Below are 27,287 nucleotides of genomic sequence, written 5' to 3' on the forward strand. Positions count from 1 at the left end.
CCCAAAGCACCTACAAAATGGAACTTTAGATGGCCTGCTTCCTTTTTGATTATAGCAGTGATTATAATTTTGATGGAAACAAACAAGAAATTTCAAAAGACAGTGGCTGCTATCCAAATACTTATGTTGATTGATTAAAAGAGAGAGAGAGGGAGAGGGAGAGGGAGAGAGAGAGAAATGTATTTGAGCTATGCTGTATATATATGCTCTTAATATAATGACTAAGACTATGGCAACCTTCTTCATTGTTTGAAGAAGCCCTTCATGTCATATCTAAAATATCCTAGGGAAAGAACAACATTTGTAAAATCAACAAAATGCAGGTAAGGACAGTGTCAGGTGAGCATAACCCTCCGCTAGGCCATGCTATCCATTTCAATATGGGGTTGGGGGGATGGAAGCATCCCCCCAACCCCATATCCAAATGGATAGAGAGGGGGGGACGCTTGCCTGACACTGTCCTTGACAACATCAGGCGAGCGTCTCCTTCTGCCATGCCATCCATTTGTGGATATCGGCATGGCGCGGTCACCCTGCCGATACCAAAAGCCAGAAATGGATCTCTCCTGCAGCGGGGACACGACGTGCACATGGCACCCTACCCAGGGATGGGACATGCATGTCCCAGAGAACATGGGAGCACCACAATCATCCCATGTGGCACTGGTTCCCATAAGAATCTCCCTTCGTGCCGGGTCACCCCACCATCGGAACAGGAGGAGAGCGTGTTGCCAGGTACTGACAGGGGGGGTACGACTCAGAACAAAGGGGGATTCTCATTGCAACCAGTGCCGCTATTTAGTGGGGAAGACAGGTTGGGCAATAGTTAACCCTGTGCTAATAGTCAACTCCACAGATGACTATTTAGGAGGGTACCCAAGAACACGTGATAATAGTCATCCGTGGAGTTGACTATTAGCACAGGGTTGACTATTGTGTCGTCTGAACGCGCCCCCAATCTCTTTACTTCCTATTCCCAAGCTGCCGTGCCATACAACTGAGAGAAAAGGAAGACCGCGAGAATTTTATTGAAACTCAATGCTTCCCCCAAATCAGTGCGATTGGAGCCCCTTGTAAAACATGCCTTAGGATTAGAAGGTGGATCTGTCAGTCACTCAACTGCACTCCCTCCCCCATCAATATTTTAAAGAAATAAAATTTTAAAATGCTATTTACGTAATACATAAAGTCTTCGCATCTCCCGCATCTCTGAAACATGAGTCAGTGACAACGTTTTGTCTGGCTTCACCTTTGTTTCTAGTACAGAGGGATGCCCTCTTCACCTCAAGAAGCACATGAACCAAAGCGGTGGCCCAATTCTGCTTGGGCTTCGTGTGACTCCAATGCACATCCCTAGTGGATACGGGATGTTAACATGCACATCATACACAAAAAGCAGGTAGGTTTGCCCAATGGCCTTTAAAATCCTAGCATAGACCTGTGCAATGTCTGACACACGAAATCAGCAATGCCTACCAGCCACTCATCACAACGTGCCACGTGGTGGACAACCCTGGTCTCTGCTGTACTGGTTAGCCAGCACAACCAGGAGGTTTGTCAAGCCAGTCCGCGGTACATGGCTGGGTTAATAATAAGGTACTCTAACATGCTTCATACAACTACAGCCCAGCTTGCATTGGGCTGCAAGTCCGCTAGGCAGTAAAGAAGGATTCCTATCTGGCTCTTTCCTACTCAGTGCCCTTGCTACTCAAGAACCTTATGAACCCTTCTTCCCCCAGAACCACATAGAAGGAAGGCTAAAGGTGGCTTTACATTCCTAACCACTCAAATGAGCTGTCCTTTAGAGCAGAGTGGGCAACCTGTGGCCCTCCAGAGACGGTTTGGCCTACAATTCCCATCAGCCCCAGCCAGCATATCAAATGGTATAAAGCAAAACATCTTGAGGGCCACAAGTTGCCCACCCCTGCTTTAGAGACAGCCTCTTAAGTGGGCTTTTGTTTTTTTCTGCAATTCATAGTAAAACGGGAAAAATACACTTACTTGTGTACTGCTCAAAGCACCTGCTAAAACCGCCTAAGGGTAGCCATTCTGCATTCTTTAGTTGCTGTGCGAGGTGTTCGTAAAATGAAACACCGGAGATTTCTCCGGTCCCTTTCCCACAAGAGTGGAAGAGCCCTTTCTTAATTTCTTAATTATTATTTTCTTCATCAATTAGGAAACCCTCTGACTGCAGCTCAATTTAGAGTTATCCTTCAAACGTCTGCATCTCAGAGGATGAGAAGCACTCAGATGCAGATGATCTGTTTTCGCTGGTTCTCCAGAACAGTATGTTCTGTCCTCAACGTAGATTGGACAGTTAGTATTAGCTTTGTCAACAAGAGAGCTCAGCTTTAGCTTTTCAACAGCGATTCTTAGGATGCACAGCCTACTTTTCTCTTCTAACTATAGTCCACAGAGGTGCGTTGAATTTACAAAGCAAGACTGCAGTTTCAGAATCGTTAAAAATAAGGTGCAAGAGCAGGCAAGTCCATCAGCACTACAGAAAACTCCCACCATGGATAAATACATATTAGGGATGTGCTCCGCTCCGATTAGAAGCGGAGAATCAGAAGCGAATTGGCCTGCTCCGCCTTGCCCAGAGGCGGAGTAGAAGCGGACCGGGGACCCATAGAAGCACGGCGAAGAGAAGCGCCCAAACGCAGAGCGCTTCTCTTTTCGCGGACCGATCCGATCGCCATTTCGAAAAATTTCGCCCATAGGTTTGCATTGCGGAAAAGAATAGGGGATAACGGTGTTGTTTTTTAAGCTATCTTTCTGAAACTTCTTGTGCTTAGAGAGTCGTGGCTGGGGGTCATTTTGAGCCTACTCTCAGCTCTCTGCGTGGTGCGGTTCGCTTGCTAGAATTTTTGGAAAAATCGGGTAAAACAGCGGGAAAATGTACCTTTTTTGAAGGGCTGAGGGGCAGAGTCAACTCCCGGTCATGATCACATGATCCCAAAGTTGGAGGAGGGGATAGGCAAAACAGGTAACTTGGGATTCTGGGAACTTCTCTTTCTTAGTCTGAACGGACTTTTCCCAGTGTTTTTTAAAACAGCAGCCCCACCAAATGCACAAACACAACCTGTGAAATCATATACTAAGCCAATAATAAGAGATAGAAAAAACACAGCACTGCTACCCACCCTAACTTTGGGGAACAACTGAATAGATGTGGTGCAAGGGGATGAGCTCCCCTAGGGCATGGACGTGCCCTGTGCACTCTCCTGTCCTTGGAGGGCCATCAGAGCCCTCCAAAGGTAAATCAGAGAATGCCTATCATGAGTTGAAGTGATCGTTTGCTTCTTAAAGACTTGTACCTAGACAGGACCAGTCAAATTGGCAGATGATTCCCCCTCCTCTTGGGCACGTCCACTCCCCTCTTACTGGTAAAAGACAGATATAGCCTTTTAAAAAAAATTCTTCTTGTTGTTTATTCAGCAACACTGCTGCTTTTAATTCCACCCCTCCTTTGTTTATTTATTTATTAATTTATTTATTCCATTTTATATGCATTACTGGCTTTGAAACTATCCTTGGCTCACTTCCTTGTGCCTCCAGAAATGTCTGCTGCCTGCCTGCCTTCCCTCCCTCCTCCCCTGCCCACCTCGCAGGGATGGTTTTTGTGTGTCTTGCTTTGACTCAGGGGAGAAGTCCTTCCTGTGCTCAAGTTCCAAATCAATTTTTCAAGTGTGGAAGAAGATTCATATTTAGGTTTATCTCTACTCCCCAATTCATGGCATGCTGACATTTCCTTTGAAATGGGCCCATTGAGCTGTCTGCAGATACTGGGGTGTCCGACTTTCATAAATTCCCCAAAAATCCGGGGATGATGGGATTGGCTTGAAACTTGGCATCCATGTGGACACATGGATTAGCTGTCATGGTACCGAAGGTGAGGTTTCTGACGTGCAAATTGACGTAGTTGTAAAATGGGACTTGATTTGGGGTGAGTTAAAAGGTTTAAGCCCCGCCAAAAATCAGGGGATGATGGGATTGCCTTGAGTCTTGGCGTGCATGTGTATCCCTGGATAAGCTATCATGGTACCGAAGGTGAGGTTTCTGATGTGCAAATTGACGTAGTTGTAAAATGGGACTTGATTTGGGGTGAGTTAAAAGGTTTAAGCCCCGCCAAAAATCAGGGGATGATGGGATTGCCTTGAGTCTTGGCGTGCATGTGTATCCCTGGATAAGCTATCATGGTGCCGAGTTTGAGGTTTCTAACGTGCAAATTGACGGAGCTATCGAAAGGGGTGTGAATGGGGTGCCCGATTTTCAAAAATTCCCCAAAAATCCGGGGATGATGGGATTGGCTTGAAACTTGGCGTCCATGTGGACACATGGATAAGCTGTCATGGTACCGAAGGTGAGGTTTCTGATGTGCAAATTGACGTAGTTGTAAAATGGGACTTGATTTGGGGTGAGTTAAAAGGTTTAAGCCCCGCCAAAAATCAGGGGATGATGGGATTGCCTTGAGTCTTGGCGTGCATGTGTATCCCTGGATAAGCTATCATGGTGCCGAGTTTGAGGTTTCTAACGTGCAAATTGACGGAGCTATCGAAAGGGGTGTGAATGGGGTGCCCGATTTTCAAAAATTCCCCAAAAATCCGGGGATGATGGGATTGGCTTGAAACTTGGCATCCATGTGGACACATGGATAAGCTGTCATGGTACCGAAGGTGAGGTTTCTGATGTGCAAATTGACGTAGTTGTAAAATGGGACTTGATTTGGGGTGAGTTAAAAGGTTTAAGCCCCGCCAAAAATCAGGGGATTATGGGATTGCCTTGAGTCTTGGCGTGCATGTGTATCCCTGGATAAGCTATCATGGTGCCAAGTTTGGGGTTTCTAACGTGCAAATTGACGGAGCTATCGAAAGGGGTGTGAATGGGGTGCCCGATTTTCAAAAATTCCCCAAAAATCAGGGGATGATGGGATTGGCTTGAAACTTGGCGTGCGTGTGTATACGTCCATGAGGTGTCATGGTGTCAAGCTTGAGGTTTCTAACTTTAACAGAAAAAAGTTGTATACTTTTTTAGCTTTCAATGCAAGCCTATGGGGGGGGGAAACGGAGCTCCGATCCGGATCTCCGCAGCGGAGCAGAGCGGACATAGGCGGAGTGGGGGCAGAGCGGCCCGATCCGCAAATCGCGGATCTGGAAGAGAAGTGGAGCGGGGGGTGCGTGCACACTCCTAATACGTATATATGGAAACTGGGGACCTCATGTCAAGTTTTGCCCTGTGGTGGCGTTTCGTTTCTAATATTCTTAATTGAATGCATATCACACCCGTAGTCTTTTAACGATAACATCTTTAACATTAAACATAGACAAAAACATTCTGCTGTGAATGAGTGCCTAAAATAAGCATAGCGTGTACTCTTACATTTCTGTTCTAGTATTATCTGATAATCAACCCAGTTCTTTTTTTAAACAAATAATCCAGGCAAATTTGGCTTTATACTTTCTGTGTCATCCTTAGATCTGCCAGAGTTTTGTTTAGTCTTAATTACTAAGAGGTTGAACGCCCAGATAGGAGGGTGCCTCGTGGCTTTTTGATGAGGATTATGGATGTTTTCATCATCAGCTGAGTAAGCTGCCCCAAGGAAGAGGATGCATTAACAATTTGTCGGAGCTTACAGGATAAGTTGCTCCTTAGAATTCAAAAGAACTCAGAAAGCTCTGCTACTGACAACTTCCACGCCTTTCCTTCTTATTCTCCAGCTCTACAGTTGGCCTAATTAACATCTTTGGAGGCCACTGAGATCCCTGTTACTTCCCACCCCCCACCCCCTCATGTCCAAACTTGCTTTTTCCTAGGATAAGATACTTCATAGACTATGAATCACATAGGCTGCAAGAGCAAAGACATGATGCACAGTCAGCCTGCCAAAGCCTTTCAAACATACCCCTCTCCACAAAACCTCTTCCCTCAGCCTGCAAGTCAGCCACTACAGAACAGTATCACAGGGCAGTGAAGGCTGGTAATGGTGGTTGTTTAGAAAAAGCAGGAATTTTGGTAGGCCAGAAATAGGCCATATATTGCCTCAACTCATACACATTCATGACAAACTCTTCTACAAAGTTGTCTCCAATTTGACAGGCATCGTAGACTGCATATTTGGGTTTAAGTAATTAACTGACCCGGTTCACATTTAACACTAACTCATGGTTTATTTAACACATGGTTTGTTGCCCTACCCAGAGTTTGTCTGGCAGATGATCAAACAAACTATAGTTTGCTTTCTCAATCTTTGGGTTATTTCCCATACACATTCGTGACAAAGTCTTCTACAACGTCCTCTCCAATTTGACAGGCGTCCTAGACTGCATATTTGGGTTTAAGTAATTAACTGACCTGGTTCACATTTAACACTAACTCATGGTTTATTTAACACATGGTTTGTAGCCCTACCCAGAGTTTGTCTGGCAGATGATCAAACAAACTGTGGTTTGCTTTCTCAATCTCTGGGTTATTTCCCTCCTCCATTACCCGCTCCTTCTCTGTCTTCCAAATGCTTTTGCAGCATTTTAGTACTGGCATATAGATGAACTGTAGGTTTTTTTTTAAGCACTCTTGCCCACAACCCATGAACACAAGCTGAATATGAGCCAACAGTGTAATGTGGCTGAAAAGAAAGCAAATGCTATTTGGTTTGCATTAATAGAAATATAGCTTCCGAATCTCGCGAGGTACTGGCTCCCTTCTATTCAGCACTGGTTAGGCCTCATCTTGAGTACGGCACTCCTTGGAAATACAGTAACATCGACTCTTTGCACCTCTCTGTAGGTGCCTCTCCTCCAGTTCTCAATCTCTAGAGCTCCTAAGGTGTCCCTATAAAAGTGATTCCACAGGGTAAGATACTCGAACCCCACCTGTTGAAACCCCCCCACCTGTTGATCACTGATGTGCTGTTTACCAGGCACACATAGGCTTCCCAACAGGACATCCAAATGTGTTAAAAGATCATACAGGATGGTCACAAAATTACTTCCCGAGTGTCACACATTGGATGGTTTCCGCACCTATGCCCACACACGCGCATTTCCTTTGAGGCAACATGTTATGATGGGAAGTAGAGGATTTCCTTTGTTGTGAATAAGCCCAACATGCTACTATTTAGATTGAAAGTACTTATCTGAAAACAGATAGGAAACCCACATTTCCTGTTTTCTGAAGAAACAACAACCGTTCAGTAGGTTATACTTAAAAATACCAGTGGACGAACCATGGCTTTTCACCTGAAATCCATCCTACTGTAGACGGACCCAGAAGAGTGACACTAAAATTCTATGAAAATAACAGATGAAATGTTGTTATATAAATGCTGTTTTATCTCACATGTCTCTCCATTCTAATAGTTTTATGGAGGCATTCATCTCACTTGTGGGTGGAAAGACTGAGTTGTTTTTGCAGGGAGCTGGGAGAAGGAAGCAAGATGTGTTGTTACGTGGTAATTTGCACTTCACCATAACAGCAAAAGTTATACTGAACAACCAAAGTCCCCATTACCAAGCTTTGCCCACAATGTTCTATAATCAGTGGAAAGTGAGGGAGCAACTTTTGCAAATAAATTCTATTACAACTGAGCATAGTCTTACTGAGCTTATATAAATTTAAAGGCACAAAATAAAAGGGGTACAATGGGAAGCCAAAAGAAAGGTACAACATCACTCCCTTCCATAGCCCCATCACTGCCTTTTTCCATCCTTCATATAAATCCCAGATCTAATATTTATGCACATTTTGATGAACTTCATTTAAATCAGAAAACTCATCTCTCTCTCTCTCTCTCTCTCTCTCTCTCTCTCCCCACTGACTCTTAGTGAATTTCCAAGTGCTGCTAACCCAAAAATGAACTGCAAAGAGTCAAGGAAAAGCTTCAGGATTGGTTCCAGGCAATAATACAGATAAGTCTTATTAATATTCCATATAATTCTACTCCATTAAAATCAATGAATTTGCATTATTTCAATGGAGTGGGACTGAAACGAATCCATGATGTATCATGTTCATCGCATTGCCTGCTTATCAGTTGATGTATTTCTGTTGTATACTTTTCATTAGCAAATTTAAGCCATGGAATGAAACATGCCTATAATAACCAGAACTCTATGCCAACTTCAAATACAAAGAGCACAGGACGGTTACTTAATGCCCAGAGACTAGCCTAGAATGGAGGCCAGTAAAGAATTTTGCTTTACCTACCGGAATATAGTAGATGTTCATTTTGGGGGCTTCATTGGCTGTGAACACCATTCCTAGAGATGACAAAATTGAGAAGAAAAAAAAAGGTTTTCCTCCTCCTTTTTAACTTCCAAGAGTTTGAACTGAACAAGGTTCTTAGTGAGAAAAAAACCAATGTTTCATGTATTCCAAAGCCATTACAAAACAAAAATTGAGGAACTCAATTGATATAGTAACTCTGACTCAGTTATATAAACAACAATACACCTGCTATTCTGAAATGCCCAGGTTATTCCTTTCTCTCTTGTGTCTCCCCACCACACACCATATATACCTTCCCCCAACCAAATGTGCAGTTTAAGCCAGACAGCAATCTTTTCAGACTCATCTTCAATGCAATCCAAATAACTGAGATGAGGAATTATTTATCTTCCCTTAAAAAAGTGAATGCCTTCCTTCTCCCAGTAAATTCAATAGCAAACTTGCCATTGATTTTAATGAAGCAGGTATCAAAATACTTAAAATTTCTGTTGTGGTCTTAATTATTAGTAAACCCAGTCATTTTACCTTCAAAAGTATGCTAAGAGCCAAACCTTAACAGGAAACGTTGGCCAAATTTTGACTACTCAGTTCTGCATTTTCACATGTCAGTGACTTCCAACATTAATAATGAGAAGAAGCTTAAAGTGGAAAAACAATCAGCCTAAAACTAACAGATACCACCTAATGTAATCCATGAATAATGTGGGGATACTCATCTAATAGCTAGAGGGAGTCAATGTAACCTTTACAGCTAGATGCGCACAATTAATGCAGGTGAGGCACAATCTTCTGCCTATTTTCCTATTTTTAAAAAATTAATGGGTACATAAGAAAGACGTTTTCCAATCTTAAAGAGATAGTCATCTGTAGCAGAACCGGACAGCTGCAAACTCCTTCACAAACTAAGTAAAGGTAAAAGAAGTTTCTGTAAAACGTAACACTTATCATGATGATGATAATGATGATTTACTACATTTATATACTGCCCCATAGCCGAAGGTCTCTGAGCGATTTACAAAGATTAAAAAGATTAGAGTAAAAAGACTGAACATTAAAAATCAATATAAAAAATTTAAAAACAAAAACGTAACAACAGCTAATATTTTTAACAACTTTTAAATACTCAGCCAGGCTTATTTTGGAGTCAGTTAAAACTCAATATATGGTGTTAATTGCCTGGGAGAAAAGGGAAATCTTAACCTGGCGCCAAAAAGATAACAGTATTGGCGCCAAGCGGACCTCATTAGGGAGATCGTTCCATAACTGGGGGGCCACCACAGAAAAGGACTTAAACCAAAGAATGCAGGAAACAATGACCTGGTTCACATGATGCAAGAACCCAGAACATTTTAAAATAATCTGATCAGTAGGAACGGCCAGCTAAAACAAAGCATGAACTTCCATCCATGGTTTGGTTAGTGTTATGTGCAACTGGTACAAAAATGGTACAAAAAGAGGGGGAAAAGAGCACCTCTGAACAAAGTGGGGGAAACAGAGCCAAGCTCTGGTGCTATACAATGATCTTTTTCTTTAATCTTTAATGAACTCATTAAAGATTAAAGAAAAAATATTGTTTTATAGCACCAGAGGTTGGCTCTCCTCCCCACCCCCACCCTAGTATTACATGCGAACCAGAAACTCTGACTTGTCTCTCCCCTAGCAAGCCTGAAAAATAACACATGAACAAGCCATGGGTTATTTCTCTCGCTTGATGGGGGAGAGACAAAACAAAATACTTGCTACATACATAACACTACCCAAAGCACAGCCGGAAGATCGGTACTTTGTTTAGTTGCTCCTGCCACAAGCCAGCATCCACATAAAAACAAAATTCTGGGTTATCGTGACATGTGAACTGGGCCAACTGCAGACTAATATTGGCTTGGATCCATGAGTGGGAGAAGAAAGCGTAGTTAGTGCTATTCTGTGAACACTTATGCAAGCTAGCAGAAATCTTCTGCCAGTGCATTACAGTATGAAAAGCATGGTGAATAAGATAAGTGCAGGCTATGGTAGCATATGAACTCTTGCAGCTATAAAAAGATCTTCTATGACAACTTGCCCAAATGAAAAGTGCTGGTAGATTTGAGACTACTTTTTTTCACTCATGGTGGTCCAGCATGTCACAAACAGCACTTCTATGAGTACAAGAAGCTTCTATTACTGTAAGGGCACATCTGAATCCAAACCATTTCCCCCTTTCTGACTGCAAGGAACAAAACTAATTTTGTTCAGCAAGGAGAAAAGGATGTAATTAAGTTTCGACTAGTGCAGTATAGAAGAGGAAAAAGCTTCCTCCTAGAAATGTGATTGCCTCTGAATGAGGACAATGGCTAGATACATCTTATGGAGGAAATCTGAAAAAAATTAAGAGATTCTTAGACATCTCTCTACTGTTCAAACATGTTAATCCTGGTCACTTTTTTTTTTTACTGGAAGAGAGACACACCTATTAGACCACAGAGCAGACTAATCCGATTATATATATAAAAAAATCCAGACTACTTTGGATAATCTCCCCATTAATAAAACAGAATGTAAAGTGACAATATTAAGAAATCAGACATTACAGGTGATTCATATGGAACTTGGGGATGGATGATTAAAACATCCAGTTCTGACATGACAACATTTTTATGGGAAAGGGAGAGACTTGGAATTTAGGAATGAAATGACATACTAACAAACTCTACTCATATTAAAACTTCGATACATGACAGATTGTATGCTGCTTCTTAAATGTGGCAACTTTCTTCTGAACAGAACAATACTTTTTTGGAAGCAAAACAAGTTCTCTTCCTAAAGTATTCCGCAAACTGGCCTGGGGATGTTGTAAAATTCCTATTTTGGTTAAAACAGCTAGGAATTTTGAAGTGGTCAACAGATGCATCAACCTTTAAACACCATCACCGGTGTCATTTCCTTCAAAACTCTCAAGAAGCCATTATGATCCAATAATTGACCATAGTCATCTACCACTAGGCAGGAACGTTGAGTCCAGTTTAGACTAGCATGGTTCTGATTTAGTGAAGTATTTTCTACATACCTGAATTCGGATATAGGCAAACGTCATTAATATCGTGTTCAGGCTCCATGGAAGTAAATATTTTCCCCTGAAATAGAAGGATATGCAATAGCAAGGATTGAACAAATCTCTTTTAAGAAAAACCACACATAAAGCAAGTATAATCAGAAAAACCAGCAACATAGTTAGCTTATATACTCTATCCATAGCAGAAGGCAATGCAAAGAGTTCTATCCTGTAGACCAGGATTCTCCAAATGGTGCTTTGATATGGCTCTTCCCCATCCCCTTGCTGGTATTTTAATTCCATGATGGAGGGGATGAAGAGGCAGTGTGGTGTAGTGGCTAAAGTGTTGGACTGGGAGTCGGGAGATGCCTGGTTCCAGTCCCCACTAGGCCATGGAAACCCACTGGGTGACTTTGGGCCAGTCACAGACTCCCAGCCCAACCTACCTCACAAGGTTGTTTTTGTGAGGATAAAAATGAAGAGGAGGAGGATTATGTACGCCACCTTGGATTCCTTGGAGGAAAAAAGGCAGGATATAAATGCAATAATAAAATAAATAAAGATCCATGCAATTAAAACAACAACCATAACTAGCACTCTGGCCACAACATAGCCCCTTCCTAAAGTAAACTCATTTTTGCCCAAGTAAACTCATGCTTACCACTGGTTTAGCTAGCAGCCTCTCCCAACTGAGGGACCCCATGTGTTGTTGGACTGCAATTCCCACCATCCTCAGACTGTATGGCCAATGTTCAGGGATTAAAAGAGTTGCAGTCCAACATCATCTGGGACTTATGGCTGGGAAAAGCTGAGCTAGAGGAACATGCTCTCTGTTGACATCCCAAATGTTAGTGCTATCACCCCATTAGAGAAATCAATTTTTCACAAATTTCCATATGAGAAAAAACCAACAGTTCTCGAATAAAAAAAGCACCTTTCTTTTGCTTTTAGTTGATTCAGACATGTTACTGGAGGCACCTCCCCTTCTGTCACACAAAAGGCAATGCTTTTGCGTCATGCTACTTGCAGTTTTTCTATGTACTTGTATTATTATTAATAATATAAATTATTATTATTATTATTATTATTATTATTATCTGTTGATTGATTAATCAGGAATCTTATTAGTTGGGCAAAACTTTTTTTCATCAATTAAATAATTCAACCAAAAGTTGTAGGCTTAATCCATTTCATAGCCTGTCTTTTGACCTGTAAAACAGATTCTGAAGGTGACCTATATCAAATTAAAAATGCACACAAAACTTTTTTTATGGCAGCATTCAAGAAATTATCTATACAGCACCGGTGAAGCAATCATAAGTAGCCCAAGTCTGTCTCATTTTCACCTGGTTTTAGCAAACCAATTTTTGCTTAAAGCTTATAATTTCCACCTACTAAAACCTGATGCATGTAACAGAATGCAGAACAGAAACTTCCCCACCCAGTCTGAACTTTTGGAAATAAAGTGTAAAAAAGAAGTGGAACAGGAAGGAACTTAGGGGGCAGAAGGGGCAGGAGGAGGAGGAGAAGGGTGTCTACATACGAGTGAATAAATGGTGGTGAGGAGACCGGGGGGGGGGGGGGGGGGAGGAAGAACGGCAGCAGAAGAGAAGAACAGAACCAGTGAGCCCTTCCTGCATTTCACAAAAACTGAATTAGAGGCAGTTACCAGCCTACTGAATAACTTAATTATTTATTTCTGTAGCTGGAAATTAAGGGCATTTTTTTTTTAAAAAAGGGCAAAAATATGATATTGCTCAACTTGTATGTTCACAATGTTCTCAACCCTGTCTGAACTTAGATGATTGCAAAAATATTCAGGAGCAAAGCTCCATGACCAAGACTCCATATTGTTGTAAACCAAAATGTGTATTATGGTCAGAAGCACAAAACCAAAGAGGCACTTCTGCTTCATCATAAGGCACGATCCAGCCCAAGTTGAAGAGTTTGAGGTCCTACTGATTTCAGTGCGAGAGTCAAACATAAGTATCAAACTCCTTCCACTCAAAGCAGAAAGCTTGAACTGTTAAGTTTTAGCTGGGTCATACCCTTCCTTATTGGCTGTCTAGCTAGCACTTCCCAAAAATACTCCATAAAGTGGCCCTTTCCTTCCAAGAACTGGCCTATAGTCTTTCCAATTCAGAAGGTAAACACTGCATGTAGGGATGTGCCTTCCTCTAGCTTTGCACTCCACATTTATTAGGCAGATGCCTGCAGCAGGCTCAATTTTTTATCCATTTTCTATAAGTCAGGTAAGGCCACTCAAATTGCCTCTGGCAATTTGTCACAGTAGCCAGTTAGGCTGAAGATGTGAGTTCTATATAGCATTGTGTCATCATATAAAAGAGCACACAGATAGGCTGAGCTAGAAGTTGGTTCCATCAAATGCGTCTCTTAGACGTAAAATGAGACATTATATACTTTTTATGACCTGTAATATACTGGACTTTAAGAGGTCCTATAAAAAAGTTCCAGCTGCAAGTAATTCAAAATGGAGAAATAGATTTCACAAGGATGCTTTTAGACACACACGAAGGCAGAAAAGGCTGGCTCAGAGGTCCTTCAAAACAGAGATTCCCTTTCCTCTCCCTCCCTGTCTCCTTCATGTAGCTTTGCCTGCACTTCCTTGTTTAGCACTAGCTATAGTTTGCTATGACATCCCAGTCAGCAAATCATGGTTAGTACTTGTTCTCCAAACCAGAAACCTGGTGGTGATGGTGGTGGGTTTTTCCGCATATTATACGGTAGAATCAGATAAATTGCTTATCAAATCAGAGCTTTGACTTTATATTCTTTACAACCATCCTAAGGAAACTAAACATTGCTTTAGCTTACTTAGCAATGACTGAGACAGATATTGAGTTGCCTAACTAATAAATGACACAGATATGACAAAGTGAAACAGGCTGTGATTTAGGCTGCAATCCTATACTCAAGAGTAAGCTCCACTGAGGAGCTTGCTCTTGGGGATTAGACTCTTTAAGGCATCAACATTTCTGAAAAGCTGGGTCTGGAACAAATCCTGAAGCATCAAGACAGACAAATTACACAAAGAGAGAGAGAGAGAGAGAAGGGAGAATCATCTAATTAACCTACACAAATAACAACTGTGGTGAAATGGGACCCGATGGCCGCATTCATACACCACTTTAAGCCATGGTGGCCTAATAAACTACTCACAGTTGCTTATTTTGTAAATAACCCACGATCCCCTGCCACACGAGCAGGGTAATAAGCTACTGTGGGTAGCTTATTAAGCCACTGTACATCGCCTGAGTCATCCCTTGGCCCTCTGCCCTTCTGCAGTCCTCTCACCCAAGTAGTGGCACTAGTTCACCTATTGACAGAACCCTGTGTGCTAACTGTGAAAGGAGTGAAAATCCCAGGTGCACCCAAAAGGGGGTGATACCTATAATACCATGGGGGATTTTAAGGATCGGGACCAAACCTCATTCTATGTTTCCTCTAGTAAGGAGGCACCTGATGCATCATCAAAACCCTTTGACATTGCTGGCTTTCCCCCCATAGACCCTACGGGTTTGATGCAAATGCAAAAATGTGTATTTCCCCAATTGACCCTGCTGGCTAATTGCTTTTTCCTTGTTTCCAGTGCCAGTATAATGCTTTAGGGCTTTAATGCAAATACAAAAGTGTGCATTTACCCCACTGACATTGCTAGCTTACTTACTTTAACTTGGTTCCCAATGGGCAAATTGCTCATTTTCCCCAATTGACACTGCTGGCTTGGTACCTTTAAGGTGTTCCTAAGCGCTAAAGCCAGGGAAGACCAGAGTGGCAGGTGGTTTTGACTGCTCTTGCTGCATGACTCCATAGGCAACCAAAATAACCCACGGTGACTACCAGACAATATGATAATAACCCACGAAGTTTGAAATAAACCTTACAGCAGACCATGGGTTATCTGTGTGGGTTATTTTGGCCAAATAAGCCATCGTGGGTTAAAAAATTCCCGACAGGTGACATGATAACCCACCATAGGTTAAATAAGCCATCGTGGCTCATTTAACCCATTATGGGTTATTGTGACATCTAAACCCAGTCAATGTGACCCATTTCACTGCTGTAGTAATTTGAAAACAAACAAATTTAAACAAACAAAAAGTCCTTGTTTGGCTCATTTAGTCATATTAAACTTGAGATAGCATCCCCATCTGCCTAAATTCTCATTACAGTTTTTTCAATGCCTCTCTGAACTGCTGTGTTGCTTCAGAATCATTTTCCCGTCTCAGTCTTATGTAAACAAATGTAGCCCTTGCTATGCTGGATCAGACCCAGAACGATTTTGTCCAGCATCTTCTGTCTCCAACACTGGCCTGCCAGATGCCTCTGGAAATTTGCTAACAAGAAGTGGAAGTTACTCAGAGGTACACTTCCTAAAACATGCTTGGGCTCATCAGGTTGAAGCATACTGTCATGGCTAACCCTACTGCCCCTGTTCTGGGAGAAAATGTTTCAGGTAATCAATCAGACTCAGATTCGGAACTAGAGGAGGCGGCGCCAGACACTAGCCAGTCTGTACCAGTGGGGGAGAAAGCTCTCATGGGCGATTCCCCAGCTGGGAGTCAGCCCTCTTCAGAGCTTATCTCCTCAAGGCCAAATCCTACACACACAGTGGGAAGTGAGCTTTCTTCTGGAGGAGAGCGCCCGACAAGCTAGCTGATTCTAGGGTCTGCCAGAAGCTAAAATGCACGGAGCAAAAGGAAAGCGTGAGAAGGTCGGTCCAGCTAGAATTGCGCCAGAACCTGCCTCCGCACCAGCCTCTCTGAAGTTATGGGTGTTTGGGGTAAGGCTTCCTGTTCTCCTTAGTTGGACAATTGTCTTGCTTAGTTTGCATAGTTTTGCCTAGGGGGAAGTTTCCAAAAGATGAGACTCTCTTCAAGTGGAAGAGATGTTTGTTGCTTAATAAAAGCTTTGTGGATTACGTAGCAGGCCTCGTCATTTGCCACCCATCGAAAGCGAGAGTTTTCGGAGAAACACGACACATACCCATAACAGAGCCATAACACAATGCCCACATGGTATCCCGGTGTAGCGCAAAGTGCCTGCAGTCTTCCCTCCGCCCTTCCAACTTGCACATATCAAAATATGCCCCTCGGGCAATCCCATCTACTTCTGAACAGGTCTGTCCTGCTTTAAGAAGAAATGGAACCTCACTGCACTTCTGCCGATTCCAGCTAAACATGGTACAGATATCTCCAGGATAATCCCCATTACAGGGCAAATCCAGCCAGCAAGAGTGGAGACTTATGACTAGGGATGTGCTCCGCTTCTAATCGGACCGGAGAAGCAGTAGCGGAGCGGGGGGCTTCGCCTGCCCTTAAGGCGGAGGCGAAGAGGATTGGGGAGCCGGCGGAGCATGGCAAAGAGGATCGAGGTGAAGGCGGATCCTTCGCCTTGATCCGGAGCTCCGCCGGAAAGGTAAGTGGGGTTTACCGGGCCCTGCCGCTGTCGCTGTCGCCCATGCGGCGACAGCAGCAGAGCCTGGTAACGCCCCCCGCTCTCCTCTCCCTTACCTGCCTCCGTCTGCGGTCCGTCAGCGTCTCCAATTGAGCCCGTGGTTCCAGCAGGAAGTCTGGGCCGCACTTGCGGCCCAGACTTCCTGGTGGAACCACGGGCTCAATTGAAGACGGTGACGGACCGCAGACGGAGGCAGGTAAGGCCCCCCTCCCCCTTGGTCCCTTACCAGGCTCTGCCGCCGTCGCCGCATGGGCGGCGATGGCGGCAGGGCCCGGTAACCCCCCCCGCCCTCCTCTCCCTTACCTGCCTCCGTCCGCGGTCCGTCAGCGTCTCCAATTGAGCCCGTGGTTCCAGCAGGAAGTCTGGGCCGCATGGCCCAGACTTCCTGGTGGAACCACGGGCTCAATTGAAGACGGCGACGGACCACGGACGGAGGCAGGTAAGGCCCCATTCCTCCTTACCGGGCTCTGCTGCCATCGCCGCATGGGCGGTGATGGCGGCAGGGCCCGGTAACCCCCCCTATGGGGGGGGGACCAGAGCTCCGATCCAGATCCGGAGCTCCGAGCGGAGCGGAGTGGGCACAGGCGGAGTGGGGGCGGGGCAGAGCGGGCCGATCCAAAAATGGCGGATCTTAAAGTGAAGCGGAGTGGGGGGTCCGTGCACACCCCTACTTATGACACAGTGGAATCCAGGTCATATATTAGAGCAGGAGCGTTGAAACTCCGGCCCGTGGGCCAAATCCTACTGGCTTCGGGTTTCCCAGATGGCCTCCCATCCATCCTTTCCCCCTGATCGATTGTTATTTTCCCAGGTTTTGTGCAGCTTTTTCCAGTTCTAAAAGGTCCCCACTAAGGTCTACTTACTGGCAGTAAAAGGCTTAAAGCTAAAATATGCTAGTGCTTTGGCAGGACCCTTTGCCTTTGGCGCCACCCCGTTTTGTTTTTGGCCCTGCCCACCACTCGAATGCAAAGCCCCCCACCCCCCAACAAGAGCTTCTCCAATATTTGGCCCTCGGGCTGAAAGAGGCTCAACGACCCCCTGCACTAGGACAATGGTTCAAGCAGCCACCTCTGTGTTTCTATTCCAGTCCTATGAAGCAACTGGCTTCAGGGGATACCAAGGTTGGGGGAGAGAGGTGACGGCAGAACTGGCTTCTGAAAAGAACAGGGAGACTTTTTAAAGTGTTGGCCCTGGAAAAAGCGGAGGACACTGTTTGGGATCTGCTTCAGGCAGCAAAATTCTCTCACCGTGCTTAAAGGTGAGGGAAACACCGCAAGGCCCACACACTGACAGCACCTCCTCTCTTTCAACAGCTGCTGAATGGACCCACACGGCAATATTTTGCCAAACCGGGACGACTTCCTGCTGGCTAGCAGAGGCATTGCTCTCCATGCTTTTCATGCAGTGGGTAGACATGGCCTTGCTGGACCTTTCCATGGGAAGTGTGTGGATTTTCCATTCCACTGTAACAATTTCCACATCTCTCTCTCTCTCTCTAAATCACTCCAAAGGATTCACGTAGAGGAAAAAGCTGTTTGGTCGGAACCAGCCCTAATTTGTGGGGTGGCGATGGGGAGATGGAAGAAGAGCTGCTGCTTTGGAAGAAGCAACGTGCTGCATATCCCAATCACTGGCTGCTGCATATAATTTCCCCCACCCCCTTCTCGCTTTCTGCTTTCCTGTCCTCCATCACGGCAAGAACTCCTTCCTGCATGCAAGCAAAATGCTAAATCCTAGCTGTGGCACATCTGCTACAAGTGGCCCAGAGGTGTTTGGCCTGCCTGGAGAGGAGCGAGAGGACCGTATGCCTGGCTCTAGCACAGTAATAAGTTTATGCTCTGCCTTGCTAGAGCAGAGGGAAAGCCACATCAAGGCCTGAGGAAGGGAAGGCAGCCAGCCAGCATTCCCACCGAGTGGCTATTGCTTCAAAAAGAGAAGAAATCTAGGCTAAGCCAGTTTCACAGCGAATCCAGAATGAACCAGCTAATGAAGTAGATAAAAGGGCGTGAGCAGATGAATACTGTGACCACAAGCCTGACTCGCAAAGCGTAAAATGGGGCGATGTGTTTCCCTTGGGCTCCTCCCTTCTTTGTTTACTTTTCCGACAGCTTCAGCCTCACTCCTGGCTACTTCCTCCTATTCCTCCCTGTTTAATTTTGCCACCCCACCTGCCTCTGCGGCCTCCCTCAGATAATTAACAGGAGGAAGGGTTTCCCCCCCCCCCCCCCGCCTCCGCACTTTGAAAACTAAGAATTGGATGCTCCTTAGCCTGCAGGCAAAATCTGGAATGTTAATGCTGTTCTTTACCTCAATGCCTGCCTCCTTTTTCCATTGATTCCCAGCCAGGGATAGTTGGGAACCATCATCACAGAAGGAGAGGCCAGTAAGAACCAAAAACTTTCAAAGAGGAGGAAGAAACTGGATCTGCCTCGCAGCAAGAAATCTCCCCATTTGTCACTCCACAAACCGCTTTGAACTTTTGCTGCAGGTGCAATTTACAAACCTCCTGGAAAACCACCACTCTGTCATTGCCTCTAGGACTGCGCAACGACCAGAATCCAGGCCACGGATTCAGTGGCAAAACACATGCAGAAGGGCCCAGCCTCAATCCCTGGCATCTCCAAGTAGGGCTGGGGAAGAATCCTGCCTGAAACCCAGGAGAGCTGCTCCAGTCAATGTAAACCATGCTGTCAGGATGCCCCAAACAAAGACTCAGTCTTCTGGTCAATAGGGTTCAGTTGTTCAGCAGTTCAGCTCCTTGTTCTTGACTAAGTTGCCCAGACCATGGTTAGCTTACTTGAAGATCTCTTTGAGAGAGGCGCTACAATAGGATAGAAAATTGCTGCCAATCTAACCTTACACCATCAGCACAAACCTGAAAGGCTTTCTAAGTCCCGCCCTCAGGGAGGCTCTTCCCCTGAAGACCTCCGGTGATAGGCCAGCCTCACAGACCTCCACCCCCTTAGATCGGCATCCGGCCTGTGCATTTGCCAAGCTCTCCCCCTTCCCTTCTGCAAGTTGCTGAGTTCCCACAGCAGGAGAAGTGGTGTCTATGCCTTGAGAAGATTCTTCTCTGTCTCCTGGAGCCCTTTGAGGAATTTCCTCCCCACCCCCCACCCCCGGCCCATCCCATCGGGGAGTCTGGGCCCAATCCTGACAAATACTGGGCTAAATGGACCAAACGCCGGACTTGGTATAAGACAATTTCCTATATTTATTTATTTATTTCATTTATATACCACCCTTTTTCCTCCAAGGAACCCAAGGTGGCGTACATAATCCTCCTCCTCTCCATTTTATCCTCACATCAACCCTGTGAGGTAGGCTGGGCTGAGAGCCTGTGACTGGCCCAAAGTCACCCAGTGGGTTTCCATGGCCGAGTGTTGACTAGAACCAGGTCTCCCAACTCCCAGTCCAACACCTTGGCCCCTACACCACACTGGCTCTCTATATTCCCAACTATGGGCATAAGTACATCCAACTATCTGCTAGATTGTGTGGACTTTGTGTTTAACTGTGCTTTGGAGAACATGCAAAGTTGAGGAAACTAGATAAAAGGGGAACTAGTGTCAAAAGCAGTGGTCAATAACCATCAATAAATCAGGACAAAGATAGCTATTCCAGAAAGGGTTTGTGAAGATCATTTTCTTAAATATATAGCAGAGAGAAACTGTGGTCCTTGCTGACAGCAAGTTTCCACTGCGAACATATGCAAGTGACCTTAATAACAAAATACATGGATTCTGGAAAGCTAGATTGTGCGGGAACCCAGCCACTTGAGAACTACGAGGAATTCCACCAGCCTAAACATCTAGGAAAGAACCAGTATCAAACAGTGCTATTATGATTGTGTCAGTAACCACACAATTAGAGAACCTTGAGGTTAAGCCAACCAAAATTACCGCTTTTCACACATAAGAGCCAGGTATGTGAAAGGCTTCACTTTTGCCTTTGTATTTTAGCAGCATTGTGTCCATGGTACTTTACAAACTAACTTAAGGAAAAGAAACATGTCCTTGCCCCGCAAAAGCTTACAATCAAGATGCCAACAGTTGAAAGGGGACATCCAAGTGAGAGAATGGAAGAAATTAAGGAGGACAGGGAAGCAAAGGGTGAATGAAGGCAAATGTTTGCTTCAGTTGGAGATGGAAGCAGAAGAGGTATGGTCCTGAGTATTTATGGTACCCCATAAATCTGTGGCTCGTTTCTGAATCTCCCTGGCAGAATGGTGGTGAGAAGCCACGCAACCTGATTATTTGCAGGGAGCAAGAGGAGAGAGAAAAAGAGGAGAGTGCACAAGATCATAGAGTTGTGACTTTGAGTCGCTGCCTTCACCAGACTGGATGGATGACATGAAAAGTGACTTGGCCCCAAAAGTGACCATGTTAGGATTGGATTGAAATTGTATCAGACCGTGACTTTCTACCTTCAGTTCTTACAGGATTACATACATTCTAATCCCTCAAATGAAAGTCTTGAAGAGGTTCTTCTTAACATTATATTTCAAAAAAAGCATCTACGCAGGTTCACTCATGATTTACTAAAGGATAAAAATAGTTTGACACAGAAAACACTAATAATAATTACACAAATTCTCCTTAGCTGGAGTGTAATGTTCAGAGCAAAACATAGGCCAGGTTCGCATGCATATAATGATAACCCAGAGTAAGGACGAAGTATGGGTTGTTGTTAGATGTGAATCATGCACTAATGTTTAACTACGGGTTGTTAACCATGAACAGCCCAGGAAGAGAACCCATGGTTTGTTTTTGGACTGTGAACCCCGGGTGGTTTGTGGTTAACAACCCATAGTTAAACCATAGTGCAGGGTTTACATATAACGCCAACCCAGAATTCAACAACAGCCCTCAATTGACAACCCATACTCTGGACTGTCGTTATGTATAAACCAGAAGATTCAGGTAAAGTAGAAGTAACGTAACTAGAAGTTGCTCAACAGAAAGACAAAAGCTATGGCAGACTTACCGTGTCCTTATTCCACAGTTTTATGATTCGTGAATCAGCAGAAATAATTAAATCTAACGAATTGTGGAACTGGATTGTTTTAATAGGGAGGCCATATTGGTGATCCTTAACTAATAATGGGTTACTTGATCGGAGATCATACAACAAGACCTGGTAACAAGAAAAATTAACTAAATTTTGTGTTCAACATTCACTCAGATTTAATATACTTGCAGAGCTAAAATATCATTTAAGATTCTCAGTAGACTGAAAATGAATAACTAAATACATTTTAAATTTGCTCTTGCTGAAGGGTTGTGCATGAGAGAGGGATATAATTGTTTTTTAAGCATTTAAATGAACTTTTAAGCAACATGATCAATAAAAGAACTAAGATCTATTGGCAAGCAGACTAGATAAGCAATGACTTAACCTTCATTTGGACATTTTCTTTTAACACGAGCGAGCACAAGAGCTGTTGCATTTCATGTATTTTATTTGTTTATTTAAAATCATTTTTAGGTCACCTTTAAGCCCTTTCAAGGCAGCAAACAAGATAAAAACAGTGGCCCAGAACTTATGGAAAGGCCAACAAAAAGAGGTGGCACTTCAGGGCTCCTGAAGTCCTGCAAAGAAGAGACCTGACAAAACCCTGAGCTTTCTCCTTCGTACTCATATGCTTGATAACCCTGCGCCCACCCCCAGTTCAGGTGTCCAGTTGTTGCAGGAACAAGGCTTCGTTTTCGTCAGGTTATAATCTGCTATATTGGATAATTTGGCCAGGAGTCTAGAAAACCAACCTTGTACTAATGTACTATCACGATATTCAATCATCGCCTTTTATTCACCGTTAAAAAAATATCTGAGGAAATAAAACAATAATTTTCTGCATGCCTAATATGCTTCAAGATCATGTTACAATCAGTCCTCTTTATGGGGAACTATTGCAACAAAAGGGCACAAGAAGCAATAACCACCAACTAAACTGGATATGCAACAAATCAACTACTCACAGGAAGAGCAACAGATCACGAAAGAAGGAACAGTGATGTCTTTGAAAACTGGAGACAAATTACAACTGCGAAGCTTCAGCATCACCCTCACCAGATGGTGGAGCTGTTCACAGACAACGACAATCCCGTCAGTTCAACAACCCGTGGATTGTCATGCATGAGCAGGAGCTTTTACTGCACAACCTATGACCAACTCCTTCATAGGCTGTGGAGTGCGATGTCAGAACCAGGACCTGTGGATTGTTTAGAGGCTAACCATGACTAGTTGTTGGGTTAAATGCTTGATTATTAAGCCCCTAAATAGCCCAGCACTCTGGGTTCAGATGTCATGTTCCACACTCCACAAAGGAACTGATTGTGGGTTGTGCAGTAAGGCAGAAGGTGTGCTGCCTCTCTTGCACGACAATCCAATGGGTTGAACCAATGGGTTGTTGTTACATGCAAACCAGATCAGTGTCAGCTAACTTGGTAACATGCACACTTGGTTCAAAATCAATTCACACTCCATAGAATTCATGGTCCACACAGTTTGGCTCACTCCATATTTAACAGCAAAATAGTTTACATAATGCAACCCTTGCCGCTACTCAGGGCAGATATTTTACACAAAGTAGACAGCAAATAAGTTGACAGCACAGTTACCTGCCCTGTGGATGTTCCAACAGCCACATGCAAAGTTCCATCAAACTTCAGGGCTGAAACAGATGGCAGCCCATCTATCCTGAAAGAATTTAAATGCATTTTGCTCTAGTTAGATGTCACTGCACTTGATTTTAAAGCTTATAATCATCAGCTACAATCTGCAATTGAATGGTGGCAATTTAAAGCAATCTGTTAAAAACACTGCACTGATAAAAGTTTTTAAAAAGTAAAGTAAAGATACAAGTAAACAGATCTCCTACGTACTCCTTATCAGCCGTCACACTGCTTAGAGCACAGTCCAACACCCCAACTCGATTTCTTGTTCTAGGGTCCCAGCATTCCACTTTCCCCTGAGGAAAACAAAGAAAATATCGCTGAGTACTCTCAAATCATTCAGCACGTTTGATCTACTTACTGATACGCTTTCCCCTTTTCATCTGCTTTATCTAGCTTTCAACAGGATGTCCCGAATCATGCCAGATCTATTCCGATGCTATCAATTTTCTGCTGAATTTAAAAGAGATTTGATCTGGATACTTGGACTGAGCAATTCCTAATAATAACCAGGAGGAATTCAACAAGTGTGGCTACAAACAGAGCCCTGCTCACTGCAGCATGCGGAACAACTAAATTACACACTGAAGTCAACAGGGCTTGCTGCCAAGTTCTATTTCAATCAGGGGTGTCAAACCTCTTGCAACTCAATTACATTTCAGAGATGGTCTTAGGGGTCTCATTCCAGTGGGGGGGGTGGAGTTGAAGGCAAAAGGGGCGGGGCCAAAAATACCACCATGTTTTTAGCTTGGAGTTCTTACTGCCAGTAAGGCTTGAGGTTCAACAGCCCTAATCTAAACCGACAATAGGAAACTGGCAGCAAGGGACAAAAACATGGCCCCCAGCATAGCCATTATTTATTTATTTATTTATTTAGCACCAACAATGTACTTGGTGCTGTACAAAATATACAAATAAAACAGTGATACCCTGCCTAGAGGCTTACAATCTAAAATCACATTAAAACATATGAAGGGGGTGAAAGGGTTCACAAAACAGAAATAAGAGAATAATCATAGCAATAAGAACAGTAAATCAAGCCACCAATCCTTTCTGAATCTTTGTCACTTTCCTCCGCAGAAGCAAAGTGATGGAGAAACGGTTCTTTCATACCCTCTTCTGCAGTGTTAATAAGTATATGAAGATGGATACACTGACCCTAGGAAGGACTGCATTAAAGGAACCTTACCTGGAACGAATCAGTGGACAGAGTCATTGGCCAGTATCCAACACTGCTGCTCTGCTTACATCACTGATGTAGTGCTAAGTAGAAGCGACCACTAGTGCAACGTCAATAGTGTATGCACTGGCACTGCACTACAGATTGCTTACACTAATGCTAGATCAATGCTGGCCCTGCAACTATTTCTCAATTTAAAAGATCATAGAATAGTAGAGTTGGAAGGGGCCTATAAGGCCATCGAGTCCAACCCCTTGCTAAATGCAGGAATCCACCTTAAAGCATCCCTTGAGACGTTTTTGGGGGTCTTGACCTTAGTCTTTTTTACCTAAAGATTTTCGGTACTTCTGTAAACCTTGGACATATGATTTTATTCTAGTAATGTATAGCTCCATTTGAATTTTGAACACTTTTTTAAGGAGAAAACAGTCAGGGCCGTGTTTCTAGGAAGGTGAAAGATTTACCTCAACTGTCCCAGCAGCAAATAAGCCATGTGCAGAGTTTATGTCACATACATGATTCTCCCTAGAAAAGAAAAATAAACTTAATGACTGACAAGGGAATAAAATGTTAAAATAAGCCAGCTTGTGAAACTGACAAAAAGCATTAAAAGAAACCCAGTCTTATATTGACAGAAAGAGTTAATGCAATTTGATATCTAAAGCTTCTTAGTTATTTTTGTATTTGGTCACTATATTTTGGTTTTGAAGTAACTTATGCAGCAAAACTAAGCAAATATTTACCAAATTCTTTATCACTGAAGAGATAACTGGCCTCCTGGTTTACTAGTTACACCTCTTACAAACTGCATGCTCATTTCCTTCTAAGACACCTCAAATATCAATATGGTCTTTTCCTGACAGAGCAACAATGGCCTGGTCTGCACATTATGCTAAGCCAACAAAAATCTCTGGCTCAATAAACCAGGATGAACATGAGCGCTGCGCACCCATCTTTGCTTCTCCCTTCACATAACAAGTCTGGAATCAGCACTTCACTATAGCTCCAAATTCAGATGAAATGGGAAGCTATGTTTAAGGGCCAAATCCTGGCTTGCTTTGCCACTCACACTCACATATCCTGGTTTACTAATTCAGGATTTTTGGCTTAGCATGAAATGCAAATGCTGCTAACAAGCAAACACGTTAGAATTTTTGTTGGATTATATTTTAATATATAAACTAGATCAACCACCCCCCATTTGTAAGTGCAGATTGATTTCAATGCATTTGTTTAGCTCATAATCTGGATCTTACACAAAGAATAAGAATAAGAATAAGAATAAGAACCCAGTCACTTGGCTCCACCTGCTGGAAGAAGGAGATGTATGTAATCAACTGCAGATACTTACGAAGCATCTGTCTGTAGGGAATTCAGAAACCTTCCTTGCTCCAAATTGAGCCTGTATATTTCAGAGCTACAACAAGAGCAACGACAATAAAATCAATACTTGCTAATTCCCCTTTCAATCACTGAGCCATTCAAGCCAGTACAAAAACCATATAACATCTGTATGAAGAATTGTGCATTGTTCCCCCCACAATCAGGAAAATGTTGGATGTGTTTCCTAGAACCTGCCCTCCATTCACATAAGATCAGGCTGCGTTCGGACAACACAACTGTCAATGGTGGGTTAACAGTCAACTCCACGGTTGATTATCAAAGGGGTACTCCCCACACAACATGATTATGTGGTTTAAGGCCAGTGTCGAGTTGACTATTAGTCAATCAGTGTTTGACTGATACATTCCCTGCCTTCTCTCCCCCATCAGTCCTCCTGTTGTTATCCCATCAGCCATTGCAAATTCTGCTGGATGAGCTAGAGCGGCAGCCATCACTTTAGTCCCTCTTGCCAGGGGACTCTGTAGTCGCCAAAAATAACCAAACTGTGTGTGTGATGAAATAGTCAACAGGGCCCGACACATGACATGATAACCAACGGTTGTTCAAATAATCAACTCTGCAGTGTTGGTTATTTGCATTGGTTATTTTGGCCGAATAACCAACCGTTGTGTGAAAAAGTCCTGACAGATGACACAATAACCAACTGTTGACTATTTAACTCCCCACTGACTATTTAACCCACCACTGATAATGGGGTCGTCCAAACCCAGCCGGTGAGGTCCCAAATAAAATGATTGTGTGCTCTAAAACAAGGGTGGGCAGATTTGAAGCTTGGAGGATCTACTTTGGATTGTTTTTAACTAGGATCCAGAAGTCCACCAACTGGAGCTTGGTGCAAAACAGTTACTCAAACAGATGGTTCCTTAATTTCTAGTATATGTCCATGTGTCTCTGTGCACATGCTCTGCCCAGGAATTTGTGATTTGTACCAGGCCCAAACTCAAAAGTCCTTTCAAACACAAATCCCGACTTTCCTCCAAGCATGCTTTTTCAGCTTGCGTGGATGGGAGGGGGAACCTTTTAGCTGTTGCTATTGCCAGACACTTGGGAGCCTTGCATTCTGTCTGTCCCTGCTCTAAACACTCCCCAGGATCCTTTGCAAAGTGGAAAGGGTTACTTGAAAGTGTAAGGCAGGCTTCCCCAGCATGGTGCCCTCCAGGTGTTTGAGACTACAACTCCTATAATCCCTGATCATTTGTCATGCTGGTTGGGGCAGCTGGGTTTTGTTGTCCAAAATAACTGGAGGGCAATATATTGTGGAAGGCTACCACATGCATGAAAACCGCTCAACTAGAGA

General features: G+C 43.7%; 1 protein-coding gene across 1 annotated transcript in view; it reads right to left on the bottom strand.

Annotated features, from left to right (window-relative positions):
- NOL10 (nucleolar protein 10) overlaps window positions 1–27,287 on the bottom strand; it is a 55,006-nt gene that overhangs the window by 17,804 nt on the left and 9,915 nt on the right. Inside the window, exons 7-13 of the mRNA XM_063125161.1 lie at window positions 25,938–26,003; window positions 25,051–25,111; window positions 23,617–23,702; window positions 23,353–23,431; window positions 21,719–21,868; window positions 11,270–11,336; window positions 8,203–8,255 (exon numbers count right to left, since the gene is read on the bottom strand). Of these exons, the coding sequence (XP_062981231.1) occupies window positions 8,203–8,255; window positions 11,270–11,336; window positions 21,719–21,868; window positions 23,353–23,431; window positions 23,617–23,702; window positions 25,051–25,111; window positions 25,938–26,003 (562 nt within the window). The remainder of the gene's footprint in view (window positions 1–8,202; window positions 8,256–11,269; window positions 11,337–21,718; window positions 21,869–23,352; window positions 23,432–23,616; window positions 23,703–25,050; window positions 25,112–25,937; window positions 26,004–27,287) is intronic.

This window comes from Elgaria multicarinata, chromosome 4, assembly GCF_023053635.1.
Source record: "Elgaria multicarinata webbii isolate HBS135686 ecotype San Diego chromosome 4, rElgMul1.1.pri, whole genome shotgun sequence".
Lineage (NCBI taxonomy): Eukaryota > Metazoa > Chordata > Lepidosauria > Squamata > Anguidae > Elgaria > Elgaria multicarinata.